Below are 16,912 nucleotides of genomic sequence, written 5' to 3' on the forward strand. Positions count from 1 at the left end.
AAGTGGAGAAGGACAAGAGAAACAACAAAACAACATATAAAAGACAAATTTATGGCAGTTGTGGCCATAAACCTATCTCCCGTTTTGTAGGAAATTAATATTACTTTATTTATAATGGTAACAGTATGTGGAAAAATCGTAGTAACAGTTATGGTTGATAGAAAACAGAACAATGCAGTATTAGCATTAGCAGCTAGTGTTACGGGCTAAACCCTGGGTAAGTAAACAATGTCAAAACTCTAGCCCTAACATCCAGTGTATTACAGAAAAGATGAAGGAAAACAGGACTGGTTTTCAGTATGGAGAAACACAAGCTGGGTAAGCTCACCTGTACGCCGTGGTCGTCAGGGCCTCCGGCCTAGTTCGGTATTGAAGCGTTGCGTGGATCGGTGAGCCCAAGCTTTCTTTCAGTTCAGTTTTTGTTTAGTTGAGATTTAACTCAAAAACAAAGACTAGTTTCATTCAAATCCGTGGGGTTTTGGTTGCTGTAGAATCCGAGTTGGCGTCTTCTTCTTCTCAGTGGCAGCGTTCCCCACTACCTGAGTCTTCTGATGTCATTTAAAGGTGACAGAGCCGCAGCTTCGCGTGCACTGCTGTCATGGTGCATTCAAGACGGTCGGACACTCCAACACAGCTTAACCCAATGTTTATTTCCCACATGAAAACCAGTCCAAAACAATTTACAAAGAAAAGAAAGGGACTCTATCATGCTTATTCCTATCAGCTAGTACGGCAATGAAATAGAGAGACTATTATTGATAAATATAGCAGTGAAGTAGTATGGCTCTTGGATTTAATGAAACTGCACTAGTAATGATTATAGAAGTTAGAATGACTACATGCTTCTTAATCCCGCTCCTACTGGATTTCTGACCATTAACGCTTCCACAACAGCTCTGTCCAATCCCATCCGCATCACTCTCGGATTCTATTCAGAATAACAGACAGTGCATTTAAGCAATAGTATTATTAATGTGTTCACTTAAGCACCACCTTGACAAAGTTTCCTCCCTGGATGAAGGAAAAGTCAAAGAAAACAATCGCAACACTCACATCCTCGTCATGTATAAGATGTATAAAATATATAAATGTGATAATAGCAATGCGAGTTGAACAGTTCTTAAATTCACTCTAAGATATGAGAGATCATTTTTTTCTACTGATGTTTTTTTTAACACTTTTTATCTTTAAATTTGATAGATGTCCTTTGGAATACCCCCCTACTTATACACTGGTAAACTCCATATTCAGTACAGCAGGTGCTAAAGCTTGTCAGGTGTAGCAGCAGCAATCAAGAAGATTACTCTTGTTCAGCTGGTGCAACACCTTAAATGTTAATAGTGCATAAACTCTGTCCCGGGTTTGAAATCATGTTCAAATTAGGCTATATTTGTATATCCTACACACAGCTGGCAGAGCCATGTGCTGGCTTGCTGTTTATTAAAACTAAAGGCAGGTTGTGGTGTTAAAAAGGAAAGACAGTACAGGAGGACTGGAGAACTTCACTGTGGCCACTCAACATGAACCATGCTGGAATGCAGCATTGGAATGTTTCCTGCTGCACCATGCATGTAAATATAAACACCAGACCTCACTGTTTCCATAAATGTAACGGGCAGTAAGAGCATGATCCGGTACGGGCCAGCAGACCTGTAGCAGTAGACAGTCCTGCAGCTGTCATGATTCATCTGCACACTGGGAAAACCAGGCCATGCACCCGGGTCTTACCCCTCTTGTCACCCGTGCTGCCAGCACCAATCACACATACATACTGTGCTTTGAGACGTTCGCTCATGATGTGCTGACACTCTCAAGCACATATACACATCTCAAATGCAATGCAGACACAGACCTGCGGGTAAACATCCTGCAAACCAAACAAGTCGTCAGTCATCGGTGCAAATGAGAGTTACATAAGACCTGTGATCATGTGTGGTGCACCTGTTTGCCCCTAGTGGATGTACAAGGCATTGTCTCAGAGGGCTCTCATGGCTGATTTGACTCTCAATCACAGCACACAAGCATCAGACCCCATCAGACTGACGGGCAGATAGCAGATCACCCATTGGCTCAGAGCAAAAGGGGGTTATTTTAGATGGATGCTGTAGTAAGTGCAGGCCTCCGCAGAAGTGGAGCAGGCTGGTTGTGTGAGGAGTGAGTCAGAGCTTGTGTCGGCACTCTGCCCATCTGCACCTCCCCCTCAGTGGTGTCATCACAGTCACATCCCTCGACAACCCCCTCCCCCTTCTTCTCCATCTGATATTACCCCCTTCTTCTGCAGATATGTCGGTACTGTACACAGCCCTCTTGTCTCCGTCCACGTTGGACCCTGATAAGAGATAAAAAACCTCAGTGCATGTTTAGTGTAAACATATGTTGTGTGCAGTGGTGACTGTGTGCATAATCACCAAACAAGTCTGCCGCTCCTATCAGGGCTGCAGTTGTTAGATATGCACGACAATGCTTCTAGTTAGGCGGCTTTGTTCAGATGAGGCTTGTGTGCACAGAAGCCTGTGGACTGCAGCAGGTGAGCTAATCAGTAACTACATGTGTCTCCTACTCAGGAACACACAACCTCTGAGTCATTAATGACAAGAAACACTTTGACCTTTTGGTTTTGATTCTGTAAAAGCAAAATGAAGATTAACATAAGAGTAATCAGAGCAGATTCAGCTGAGTGCTCATTTAACCCATTTAGGCCGCCTAGAAGTAAACAACCCCCCAAAAGATGAGGGTTTTCTGAAAAATAGAACTTCAACATTTACCAATTTTTTTTCCAGCCTCTCTAGCAGATAGACTAATAATAACTAACAGGAAGCTTAAACCCTCGGTGCTTACTGTAAATCATTGTTTTTTTGCCTTATTTAATCATCTACAAACAACAAAAAGGGATGATGTTACATCACAAAACCCACAGAACTCAATAACTACTGCTGTCACGATTTACTTGTCCAGTTAATTTTTGTTGTTGTCTAATTTTTTTTTAATTGCATGTGCCCTCTACATTTGTATTTCAGCAAATCACGTTGCAGTGCATTCGTCAGATGTCAGATGTTGTAAAACTAGCGAGATCAACCAAAATATGCAGACATTACCTCCAGTCTTAAAGGCAGAACCACACAATACTGTAAAACCTGATAGGTTAAAACAGTGGTTCCCAAATTTTTTTTTGTCAGGCCCCCCTTTGGCAGATGAAAATATTTTCAGGCACCTCTCTACCCCACAATGGCATTCACAACTTTTGCACACAAATTTGCCACAACATAAAGCCTACAAATTTTGATTTTTACATTTCTAACTCTCTGCAGATGAACAGTTCACTGAAAATACAAACTTAACAAACATCTTTAAGATTTATAACTCCTGCAATAGTTTTAGTGACTACTGTGGGCTTTTTTTAGTACTACAGATCTGTTCAGTCTTGGGTGCAGCTGTGAGGCTGGCAGTCTCATTTTCAGTGTCTAGCCTTGATTTGCTTTTTGTCTTAATTGCAGCAACAGCAGAAAAAACAACTGTCTCACACAGGTATGATGTTGCAAAACGAAAGAGGCACCAAGGCTCTCAGTGACATTGTTGAATCTGAGGTGACGTCAATAAACTGCTCCTATTCTGCAGCGCTGAAGTCATCTGCTTGTGCTGCTTAGCCCCTCCCATCATGACGTCACACCCCCCTGGGGGGCCCATGGCCCACTTTGGGAACCACTGGGTTAAAGGAACTTAAAAAACAGATGAAACTGATTACAGAAATGTCCAAGAAATACTAGAGCAAAGAAATAGAATTTGTCACGCAACAGGCACTTAAGTTCAGGTAACTTAATGATACTTCTAAATGATATATGTTTGAATTTTTATCACATTAACCGTCTTTAATTTAGCTGTGGAGATATCTATGTATTTGAATATTCCATTTAAATCCAGTCATAAAAACATGCTTTCTTAGAGTTACATAATCCCCATCTTCTGCTAATTTCACTCGTGGGTTTCACATTATTATATTTAGCACATTAATTTCTACCAAATGTATGGAGGCCCATTTGCACACCTTCAGAATAAAAATATGAACATAACAATCAATAATCAATAATTTAAAAAATATCTTACATCCACATTTATTAGGAGATGGAAAGTCATGGAAATGAGTTAAGAAACAAATTATTACAAAAGTCATAATTATGAAAAAAAAGTTTTAATTTTGACTTCTCTTATTATGGCTTTCTGTCTCATGATATAGACTTTTAATCTGATAATTTTTATCTCAGTTTTTAGTGTCTATATCATAATTATGATTTTTTTTTTTAATTTCACAATTTTATCTCATAACCATGACCTACCATCTCATTATTGTATTTTTTAATTATAACTTTTAACTCTTAATTTTGACTTTTTAATGACAATTTATATAACTTCAACATCATAATTTTGACCTACTAACATAAGTATGACTTTTTAAATACATTTTGAGTTTTGCCTCACAATTTTGAGTTTTTTTGTTTAATATTTTTTCTGTCATCACAATGACATTCTGTTATAATTGAGACTTTTTATTCTATAATTGTAGTTTTCTTTCTCATGAGTTCAACTTTTTATCTCAGAATTTTAAAACTTACTCCCAATTATGTCTTTCTGTCTCATAATTTTGTCGTTTTACGTCATAATTCCAACATTTTATCTTCTTTATCATAATTCTATCTCATTTTTATAATCAGATTATGACTTTTAATATCATAATATTTACTTTTTATATTTTATTTATGTACTTTTTTACTATAATATCATTTTGACTTTCATAATTATGGCTTTCTGACTCTCTATCTCATAATGGCAAATTTTTATCTAATCATTTTGACATTTTATCTCATAATTATGTATAATAATGACAGACTTTCTCATAGTTTCTTTTTTTAATCATATAAATTTAAAAATGGTCCTCAATTCTAAGTGAGAAACTTAGGTGACAAACTTGGGTGTCTATATTTAAAAAGTGACAGATCTGTGACCTCTTAATCAGGAACTCTCTGTTAAGTTCAGGGCAAGGTTCTTTCTATGCTACATTTGTGTCCCATTGGTTTGGACCTGACTAAATGAGTGAGTAACTTCACCCAAGGTGCAAAAGTCTGAAAAAGCGACTCTAATTTCAGGAATATGTACAAAATATCATAACAGTGATAACTGCGTAACAGGCAGCATCAGAACACATGCAAACACAGTTTCCTTTAAATTATACCTCCGAAAGCCCAGTGCCCAAGGGCATGCTTGGAAAACCTTTCCCTCACACTTACAGTAATTGAGCACTGTGTATTTAAAACTAAAAATGTGTTCTATTAACTCAGAAAAATATTTGCTATTTTTAATTTCCATTTTCAGAAGCTTGCTCGGTCTTACAGTGTCACGGTTCATCTGGTCTTAAAGGTGTAGACACACAAACATGGCATCCAGTCTAAATGGGTCATGGTGTTAATCATTCATCGCTTTAAATGTGAGAAGCATGACATTTCTTAAACCATCTGTCACTTCAGCAGTGAACATATTTTTGCTCTATGTCAAACAGATAGCACACCATGATTACAAGACTGCAACAAAGAATGTATGGCTGAAATTTAGGAAGCAGACAGAGATAAGCAGCATTTTGATTTTATCAGCATCTACGTCTGTACATAAGCTGTGGGGAAAGATAAAGCCAGAGAAAGTGCAGTGAGAGGTACTGCCTGTCTGTGGGAAATGGCGTCCATCTGCAGTGTCCACCATTAATCAGCCAAGCAGAGCCAATTACTGGGCTGAGTCCAGGGCAGCATGACCTGCTGAACCCCTCAGCCTAGATATCTATTCACAGCTTTAGGATTGAGCTGCGGCAGCCTGGGCCAAACGCAGACAGTGGGGGAAATATAGCTGTGGGAGTGGGGTTTGAGCTGGAGAAAAGGAGAAATGGCTGCACAAAGAGAAAGGGTTTATAACTGTTTACATTCCTGGCATGAATGAAAAGGCAAAAGGAGGGGAAAGGAGGGAGGAGAGGCAGGTCTTGTGATAGAGAGAGAGGAGTGGATCGTTAGGAAATCACTCTATGAAAATGTCCTATAGAAAAAGTACGATAAAAGAAAGGCCTCTACTTTTCCTTGTAGTCCACACTTGATTTTAGTGTGAGGAAATCTTGCTTTCAGTATGCACAGAATATGGGGGCGTTAAATCAAAGGCCCTGAAAGTCAGGAAAGTTATGTTCAAGAGCTTCTCAGTTTGTTTACACTCAGACAAATTAGCAAGGAGCTTCTGGAAATCTGTCTGCACAGTCTCCAGAGGTCTGAGCCGACAGACAGGAATGCTGGTGTGCTGGATCTAAAGGGGGGGGGGTTTGGTCTAAAGCAGCATCAGAGCAGAAATGAGGGGACAGCATGGTGTGAAACTTGGATAACCTCCAGATCGGAGCATCCAACTTTCTTTTGATGTAGCGCAGTTTTGGTCATTCCAGATGTGAGCCTCATCTTGTACAGAATATGATGCGCTTGGGAGTGTTAGGGTTAAGTAATAAGTCTGGCCTTGCTGGTGATGATGGTGAGAGAGTTATTTGTGACAACCCAAAGAGGAGCTGCTTCCCATCACAGCACACAGGGATGAGATAGGAAACAACCAGGCCTCAAACAAAGGAGCTTCTAAAAGCGCGGCTCCAGATAGAAACGGGGGGCCAAGGAGTAACACTGAGCTGAGCGATGTGCCATAGCCAACATGTTCACAGTAAACATCTCATCTTCTATGTCGCTGCCTGAACGCTCTGCTAGGAAATGCTCTTTCAGAAGCAAGCACTGGTTCTGGATTGTAAGGTAACCATGGAAATGTGTGCATGCATGTGTCGAGCTGGGATAAAAGGCTCAAGATGGAAAGTGAGGTTATTTTAAGCCTGACGTCTGTAGGCAAGTCAGTTCTTTCAGCATTTTTGAAGGCTGTTTTGATAGTTTTTTATCTCTTGTGAGAGAAAGATCTTAAAGAATATAGAAAAATGTAAGAATATAGTGAAGCAAAGATGGTCCGAGACTTTTTGAATCAGCCTTATAGAAATCCTTTAAAGATTCCTGCAAATCCAGAATCAAAATGTTGCTTTTAATCAATCCTTATGCGTGGTCTTCCATCTCACTTAGGTTAATTTTGATCAAATGCAGGTTAACAGTCCAATTCCGCTTTCTCCAGGCACATTTTTAGGTCTTTCAATTGCTCTTAGTGGAATAATCAGGGCTTTTTCCAGTCAGTCATGGGTTTGATTCGGAGAGCCTGGAATGCAGATTCTGCTGCTGTCGATGGGAAAATGGTCTAAACAGCAAGTTAAAGCGCAGCCATTAGGGATTGAGAGGGAATTGTTCCTGTCGACCGCAGGCTGAGGAAACCACTAATGGGAACCATGCAGCGTTTTCTGTAAGGAGAGGAAACTGTGCCAGTCTCTCCCTACTGTCTGTGCATGCATGTATGTGAGTTTATAAAGTATGTGTGCATGGCTTTGTGTTGTACTTTTCTTGTGAGTGTGTTTGCAGCCGTGTGAAGTGTGATCTCCGAGGGTTTTTGCTGGACCACAGCGGCGGATTTTGGCCTCTTTAGCATCAGAAAAACTGAGGCAGTCTGAATAGCCTGCCGGAGGATGAGTCATAGCAGCTAAAGCTAAAGCAGAGCTTCAGTGGGTCTTTCAAGCAGGAGGTGGCTCATTGTGTCTGCGTACATTAATATGAGGGGGTGTTGAAGTGAGTACACGTGTACATTTCCATGAGATTGCAAAGCAGAAAGTTTTACAGACAGATAGTGGGCTTTTTTAGCTGATTGTGCTGCCTCTTTTGATTTGCTTTTATTGTACATAGAGCAGATGTATTATCATGGTAGAGTTTTCTTTATAAACAGTATGATAAATGCATGATCATTGTATTGTGTTCTGGTGGTGATTGGTGCTGTAGCTTAATCATTGAACTTTTATTTCAAGCTATACCTTTAAAAACAACATGACAATAAAAGATGGCTGCTAGATGAAACAGCCTCGGTCTATGTACCTCTTTCTGTTTCAGTGTTGGCAGGGTTCCCACTCACACAGGAAAACCTGGAAAACTAATATTCTAGTCAGGGGAAAACACATGAAAAATGAAGGGAAGATCAAAATGTCCTGGAACATCCTCAGCTTTCTTAGAAAGTATTTAAAATATTCTCCATATTTTATTTCATAATTCTAAATTGTAATCTGAAAGGGCTGAATCATGCAAGGATTATATCAAATATTAACATTCGTTCATGGACAATAGTTTTAAGTAGGGCTGTCAAGATTAATCGTGATTAATCAAGCTCCACAATAAATGCACTTAAAAAAAATCTGGAATTATCGCATGCTTCATTGTCCCTTTCAGTCCTTTTGATTAAGCCATGTTTGCATCTTCCTGCAGCCACAGTGATGTAAATAAGTCCACCACTGCTCCTCACCTCACTTTAAAGCTCACAGACAGATCAGTGGAAAAGTCAAAGGTCATCTGAACCTTGTGTCTTTAAACATTTACCTTTGTACTGTTCACTTATTTCCTTTAAGATCCATAACAAGTCACTTTTTCCATGGTTAGGATCTTCGATCTACCTATAAAAAGCAGGTGTATATCCAAACAGGAAGTCCATTACCCTTAAGCTGGGGACACACTACACAGCTTTTACGGTCGTTACAGACTTTTAAAAGATTAGGTGTACGCACTAACTGACTGGTTTCAGCAGATTTTTGTATTTGAAAGACACGGGATCACACACTTAACAACAGCGCCTGATGAGGGATTGCAGACTAACACCAACTAAAGCCAACTGAACGCATTGAACTCTTGTGAGGGCAACAGTTTAAAGTACGGCTATTCAATTACAAATTCAACTGGGCCAAATTTTAAAACCAAGAAATGTAGCTGGGCCACACGTGTTGGGCGCCAGTAAGCAGCAGGTAATGTCAAATTTTAAACCAATACAGATCAATTTGATGAAAAATTTGCACTTTTTATTTATAGTCTCACTTTTAAATTTGGCAACATGACAAAAGCACATGAAAAAGATCATAAAAACAACAACAACAGAGCTGTATTTGAACATAACCTGAGGTAGTAGAAATGTAATTTTCCACTTGAAAAAAAATTGAAATAAATAGAATAAAAACTAAAATGAAATTCTGTAAAGAATAATTTTGGTCACATCTTTTCTAGGCAAATCTTAAAGTGCAAAAAAACTAAATTTGCACAGTTGTAGCGACAGTTGAAAAAGACATGTTTTATACTCGGTATCTTGGGGCTACTTCTGTCAGCTTCGCTAGCCACGGAGTGTTGCATTCATGGTCTGAAATACTGTGAGAATTTATGAAAACTTGCCAAACAGGTTGCCCTCTGCATCCCTGGCATGACCACAGGCTGGGCCACATGTGGCTCTCAGGCCACTAATTGAATAGGCCTGGTTTAAAGGGTAAACAAATTCCCAGCTGGTGGCAGAAATGCATCAATTTGTTGTTTGCAAACCTCTATTAAAACTCTACAAAGAAGAAATGAGGAGGAGCGGAAAGAAGCAGCCGAAGAAAACAAACATTTTTAAAATTTTTGATAATCCTGCTATGTCGCGTCATCTTCTGACGCTATTTCCTTTGTCCCACCCTCTCTTTTTCATTGGCTACTGGCAACACGTGTTTGTCGTTGGGTTGGTAATCAGTGTCCAGATTTGGCTCCGCAAATTCAAACATGTTTGAGCGACTGCAACTGAGGTCAGGTCTGTTCCTCTCCCACAATAACAGATTTTTAAACCAACTAGCCATGCCAGCTTTCCCCAACTAGTGCAGACTGATGCCCAACTGGGGATCGTGGGTGAAATCTGGCAAAAAGTCTAGTTGTGTGTCCCCAGCTTTAGTTACAGACAGAATTTTTTTTTTTAAATGACACAAAAATGGCTTTGAATGCAAAATAGTGGAATTTTAAAAGGCAATAAAAAGGGTGCAATTAATCACAATTAGTAACAGAAATTCTGGGATTCATGGTGAGTAAAATATTTAATCTTTTGGCAGCCTTAGTTTTAAGAAAAGGCAACATGCTACCTGCACTAGACAGAGAACTGCGACCAAAATCTGATGCATGAAAAGAGTTGTACAACATCATTTGTGATTATCAATGTGATATTATTTTGAATAAGGCATGTGCAAAATACATGGCTCTTTATTTTTTTAAATATGCTGATTTTTATAGGAAGTAGGATAAAAAATTAGGTTGTAAATGCCCACCATATTATTGTAATGTAATCATATTAAGGCTGTTAAAAAAAAAAATTAAAACTTTGTATTGCAATTAATCTGAGAATTTCTGTAAATCGTAATTGATAATCTTTTTAATAGCATTTCAAAATTCCACTATTTTGCAATCAAAGCTGTTTTTGTGTCCTTTTGTATTTTACCACTGTCTTAAACTAAGGGTAATTGACTTCCTATTTGGATACAGACCTGCTTTATCTGTAGTATAAAGATTTTTGCATTAATTTACCTCAGAAAAAGAACTTGATGTGGATTGAAAAGGAATAAGGGGACAGTAAAAATGTCACTTTTTGATAACTCTAGTTGCAGATAGCTTTAACTGTGGTAGACTTATTTTACATCACTGTGGTTGCAGGAATGTGCTGCAATGGCTAAACCAAATTTTGTTAAAAGAGACAATAATTCATGTGATTAATCGTGATTAAAAGATTTAGTGCACTAATTGTGAAGCTCAATAAAAATTAATGTGATAAATCTTTACAGCCCTAAATTAAATTCCTATGGTTTATATACTTCTGCAGGTGTATTTGGGTAATTCTCTGATCAGTTTGTTATCATTTGTAAGCATTTAAGATTTCATGATGATGATAAGCCTTTGAAATTCCATGATTATAGCCATACAGTGCACATCTTTTTAATCAGATTTCCAGAGAAAGGATATAGTCGTGCATGGGCACATTGTGTCCCTGTCATACCAACTAAATATAGCTGAAAGTTTCCAGGAAAAGTCCTGTCCAAAGAGCAGTGGGAACCCTGATTGGTTGTAGTTTTCTATCTTCCCTTTCTCTACCTACCCTCTGCCCTGCCCTTCACCCTAACGCTGTCCCTCTGTTTTGGCAGGGAGCCAAGGAAGGTGTTGCTGCACAAGGGCTCCACAGGCCTGGGTTTCAACATCGTTGGTGGGGAGGACGGGGAAGGCATCTTTGTATCCTTCATCCTGGCAGGAGGGCCAGCTGACTTGAGCGGCGAGCTGAGGAGGGGCGACAGGATTCTTTCGGTCAGTATCCCTCAACATGGAGTTTGCTCCTGTCAACAACCGTGACATGTTCGAAGCTGGCTCAAATTATTCTTCATATATATTTTTTGTCAGGAAACCCTGTAGTCACAATAATTAGAGGAGAATTCATGGGGCATGGTGTTTAGAAAGCCTGCAAACATCTGCCCTCCTAAAATGTCCTTGAGCCAGACATTAAATCCAAAACAACTCAGAGGGGGATTAACTGTGCTGTGCCAGATAACAGAATATTGTGAATCAATAAAGTAAACAATAAATTACATATTTAAATCCCCTTATTTGCATTTTATAGCTGTTAACCTTTCAAAAAGCAGCATTGCTCTTAATAAATGCCTGTTTTATATCAGTGCTGTGTACACTAAAGCAAACACCAAATTGTTCAATTGAAGGGTCATTAAATATCTGAGCTGCAGCATGTTTTTATTTTACTGACTTATGTTTCAGTAAAAGAAAAATAATTATAACTGAGTCATATTTAATGTAGCCCTTATATTTATAAAGGCAAAAGGTATTTCCACCCACTGAAACAAAACCATCCAGCTGAACTTGCTTTCTCCACAGATGCACATAGTTAAACACCCTCAGGATATTATCTGGATCATCTTGCTTAAAGAATTTTTGTTTGCAGGTAAATGGAGTGAACTTAAGGAATGCCACACATGAGCAGGCGGCTGCAGCTCTGAAGAGAGCCGGGCAGACTGTCACCATCATTGCTCAGTACAGGCCTGAAGGTGAGGCTATTTCCTCTCATATCACACATGAATACTTCATGATACTGGGACAAAATGAGTCTTAAATTATCAGTTTGAATAGGCTGTGTTTGAAAGAGTTTTCATCAATCAGTATTCTTGAGACCCTTCAGCCATCTGAGTTTAATATATCTCCTATCCAGACTCTGCTGACCCCCAACTAGTCCATCTACAATATATACCAACTGAATTAGCTAGTGAAGTAGAACTCAAACAAAATGGCATTGCAATTTAGAATTTCTATGACCCCTTTATCAAATGTATGATTAGCAAATAACTAAATCTAACCAAATAAAAGGTTTAAATGCTACAGGGAACAAGCCAGGATTTTTCTTCAGGCATATTAAAGACATACAGTGCTGATTTAATGCATCAAATCAGAGTGAAAAAAAGTTTTCTAAGGTCTTCTATGGCTGCTGAGGTTTAAAGTTGGGCTGCTTGTATGTTGTCATTAGGGGCATCCCAGCTCTGGCTTTACGAGTACAAATTTATAACAGAAACCTAAGAGGATTGGGAAAGTTTTGCCTTCTGGCCAGGAATACTGATGAAAATCACACACAAGTACGATTAAAATAGTTTCTGTTTATAATAATAACCACGATAAAACTTCTCCTCTGTTATTATACTGTTAACTTTCAATTATCATTGAAACTTTTAGCGATAACTGCGCTTTAACAACTTGGTAAATAATGCCCAGATAGCTTGCTATGTGGGTTTGTTGACTGTAGTGAATGGGAAACACTTCCACAGGTCGACTGGGGTTATAAAGAGAAACTTTTAGGGACAAAAAGAATTCACGCTTATAGCCTGATAGAAGAAATAACAACTTTAATCAAGAACATAATTCACCTGCCAGTACTGTAAAGCCCAAATTTTTTTAAGGCCCATTTTGACCAGTAAAAGAAGAGGAAAACTTTGAAACTAAGCACTGATGTTAGAAAAAGTCCCTCAGTAGCTGTGGTTATATGAGTGTTTTTTTTCACAGACCGAAATTCATACTTACCTGAGATTTAAATGTCTCTGTTCACATTAACACTAAAAGATGCGATCTTATTCAGATAGGTGTGCCCATGCATCAAACATTTCATCTTAATAAAAATGCTCTGACGTGCAGTAATGGCCCACTGGTCATATCTTCCGAAAGTTTGCCAAATAAGAACAATCTTCTTCTTCTCTATACTTCTGTTGTGAATGAACCATCTTCACTCGCTCGTTTTTTAACTACTCACTCTGCGAAAATATTGCATTGTTCAAATGTTAATTCCATTGACTGAAACTAGGACTTAAAATTGTTCATCAACTACCTCTTTTCCATCAGAAAGACTAGACTATCCAAAAATAGATCTTTGATGACTAAAACTGACTTAAAATACAGTGCTTAAAAAATTTATTAGACCACCTGTCATATTTGTCCCAGAGACCATCCAGCATCATGAAGTGCTTTAATGCAGACACTTTCATTTTCAGTGAGCTCTCGACGTTTTACCATTTTGAACAGGAATGAGGGATTTCAAACTGAATTCACCCAAATTTGAGCTGGCTCACTGGGCTTCTCTGAGAAGTCAGGAATGAATCAAGCATAACATTCAAGCACTAAAACTAACTTATCTGGAATGCAAGTAAATAACTATAATTTGACATATGAATCAAGAAATATTAATGTGCTTGACTATTTTTTCAGTTTTTTTGTTTTTTTTTTGTAAATCAGTAAATTTGAAAATTCACGAGTAACAATAATAATTATATTTTAGCATTGAAAATATCATTTGGGTTTAAGAGATCCTACGTATTGGTGTATTAACCATTGCAGAAAAATAAAAAATGATTTCGGTAATTACCAATGTTGTTAATTTAGGGCAGCTGTGGCATAAACCTTACTTTGGTTATGGTTATGGTTAGGTTGGTTTAATAAATTTGTTAAGCACTGTAAGTTTAGTTTTCATCAAGATGACTAAAACTAGATTAAAATTTCATTTAGTCATTTAAAATCCATGATATTTCTCCGCTGTGGGTTAATCTGTTGAAATACAACACATCTGTTGCTCTTCTGCCTTTCAGCTGTAGAAAGAAGGGACCCCAGGTTTGGCAGAGTGCATAGAACTTATTACAGTTTGGTACAAGATTAAGGCAAGAGAATAAATGCTAGGACTAAATGTAAAGACTAAACTGTAGGGACTTTTTGGACTAAAACTAGACTAAAATGATTTGGAGTTTTTATTGACTAAAACTTGATTAGAACTATAAAGGGTAAAAATTACTAAAATGTGACTAAAACTAAAAGATATTTAATCTAGGGACTACAACTGAGACTAAAATAAAACAGCTGTCAAAATCAGTACTGGATAGTTCTACTTTCATGTGTCTGTGCCATCTTATCTGGTCAAGATCTCTGAGCTCTTTTAAAGTTTCAACTAAGAAAGTTGTCTTGGCAACAAACAAGTTTTGTTTCGCTGCTGCCATGTTTCTGTCCGTAGGGCAGATGTACACAGTGAGACAAGAATCCCCCCAAACAGGGAGAGACGATCAAATCGAGTGTTTTCATGGGAGCTGAGCGTAATGACCATTGGCATAACCACCCCTCTTTATCAGAAGGAAATCTTGTTCCAAATGAGCCGGATCAGAGAATTCCACATGAAGTGTTTGTATGAAGATTTTTTTATTAAGATCAGGCATTTATTCAGATTACAAGTGGTCCATGTAGACATCACTAACGTAAGTCAAGATTCATAAGTTAAAATTCAGTCACAGTATAATAATAATAATATATCTGTGACTTTTTAATTCATAATAATGTCATCATTTCTATCATATGTCGTGATTTTAACGTTATCTCTTAATTTTAAATTCTTCTTATTATAACCTTCAATTATATAATCATGACTATCTTGTGATGTTGACAATTTATCCTATAATTGTGAGAATTTTTCCCGTCACAATTTCAACTTTTTATAAATTGTAATGAATATGAACTTTTTTTAGTCATTCATGTTTTGTTTTCATATCTCCTTTTTGTAGAGTGAAAAGAAAAGGCCGCCCATACATTTTTGTACATTTTGGACTGCACGTTTTTTTTAAACTTTATTATCATGTATTAAAAATGTTAGAAGTGGCAGTGTCACAAATGTTTTTGCCGAATCTGGCAATTCAACTCCAGGAAGCAGTCCAACAAACCCCTACAAATATGGAAGCCTATTTACGCCACTTAAAAAAGAAAAATGTTAAAGTTAGGCAAATAAAAAATAAAGAATCCTGTATCATAATTATGAGATAAAATGTTATAGTTATGAGCTTAAAAGTCAAAATTATGAAAAAAATATGAGCTAAAATGTCAATATTGTGATTATGGCTTTTTATCTCATAATTTTGACATTTATCCCATAATTATGAATTGGGATTTTTTCTTTTTTCGAGAATTGCCTTACTTTCACTCTTTTTTCTTTTTTATTAGGAGGAAATGGGCTTCCATACCTGTTGGTTGCTCAAAAATATAAGTCCACATGCTGTGTTTCTGGCAGATGTGTGTTAAGCCACATCTTTTGGACAAAGCTAAACCATCTACTTTCTTTTGTCAGAGTTGTACTTCGCTAACATAAACAAGGCTAACAGGGTACTTGTTTTCCACCTTTGTTTTTCCTTCAAATAAGTTAAAATCTTCTATCCACGTAATTACAAAGCGCTCCTCAAATTGTCAGATATTTCAAAAGATGTGGGTAGCATGTACCATGCAGGTCTGTCAAGCTGCATTGTGGGAAATGTAGGATCCCGTTGAAGCTCACTAGCTCATGTGGGAGAAGATAAAAGTCAGGATATCGCACTGTCCGCTTCTCTGATTTAGGCCGTTTCTGACATATTTCTGTTCGTATTTAAAGACTAATGCCACGCTAATTCACGAGTGCTTTTACAGTATAGCTGAGTATCTGGAGATTTACCTGGCGCTGGATGTGAGATAAAGTGGCTGCAAATGAGGGCAGGCAGGCTGTATTCAGGTTTAGGGGCGGCACTTGTGTTAGCAGGCTGAAGTGTTGAGCCAACTGCAAGGCGGGCAAACGAACCGCTGTTGTCCTTCCCCGTTCAAACCACAGAGAGCAGCCACTGTTCGTGGACTCTAAACCCGGACACGGAGGAAAGAGGAGACTTATCTGAGCTCTGTTGCTACTTAGAAGAGAGAGGAAAGTTTAAACGGGTTCAAACTGAAGGTGGAGGACGAAAAAAACTTTTATCTGTCTACCAGCCTGCGCGGATGGGGGATGGGCTCGAATAATACAACAGCAGCCGAGCAGAAGAAGCCGCATGAACTCCCTAATGGCTGGATGAAGAAACTACCGGCTGCGACAGCGAAATAATAACCAGGTTTTCAATTGATTGAGGTGAGAGGGGGAAGAGAGAGCATGGGAAACATTTAGTCAGTGAAACAGGAACAAACGGTGTGAGTCCTATCATTGTAAAACAGGTTTATCTGGACTACAGTGCAGAGGTAGTGTGCTGCTCTTCCTTGCTGTAACCTGTAAGCTAGTTTCACCCATGCATCAGTTATTAAGATTCCGGCTGTTTTAGCTCCTATAAGGTAAGAATTAGCGGTGAAAACCCACCCTTTAAAAAAAGAGCATTTACATTAATGAGTAACAGTAGCAGACATGTGATAGCCTCACCCCTACTATACTGTTAATACACCCCTGTCATTATCCGGAGCCTGTGTTTGTTTGGGGTTGTTTCATTTTTTGGTCACTGTTTCCATTAAGTCATACTTGAGGCCAGTTAAAATAGCACTATGTCGCAATTCATTCACAACAGGACTGATTTAGTCACTTAAACCCCCCTGCTTTACTGTCCTTATGTAACCTAAACCTTAAGGTGGGGACACAGAGGTGTGGTCAAACAGGT

At 38.3% G+C, this 16,912-nt stretch overlaps 1 protein-coding gene across 9 annotated transcripts in view; it reads left to right on the forward strand.

Moving 5' to 3' along the window:
- dlg3 (discs, large homolog 3 (Drosophila)) overlaps window positions 1-16,912 on the forward strand; it is a 161,401-nt gene that overhangs the window by 114,155 nt on the left and 30,334 nt on the right. For all 9 annotated transcript variants that reach the window (XM_041796996.1, XM_041796993.1, XM_041796995.1 and 6 more), the window contains 2 exons: window positions 11,108-11,264; window positions 11,911-12,013. In XM_041796996.1, the coding sequence (XP_041652930.1) occupies window positions 11,108-11,264; window positions 11,911-12,013 (260 nt within the window). The remainder of the gene's footprint in view (window positions 1-11,107; window positions 11,265-11,910; window positions 12,014-16,912) is intronic.

The sequence above is a fragment of the Cheilinus undulatus genome, linkage group 10 (assembly GCF_018320785.1).
Source record: "Cheilinus undulatus linkage group 10, ASM1832078v1, whole genome shotgun sequence".
In the NCBI taxonomy this organism is placed as follows: domain Eukaryota; kingdom Metazoa; phylum Chordata; class Actinopteri; order Labriformes; family Labridae; genus Cheilinus; species Cheilinus undulatus.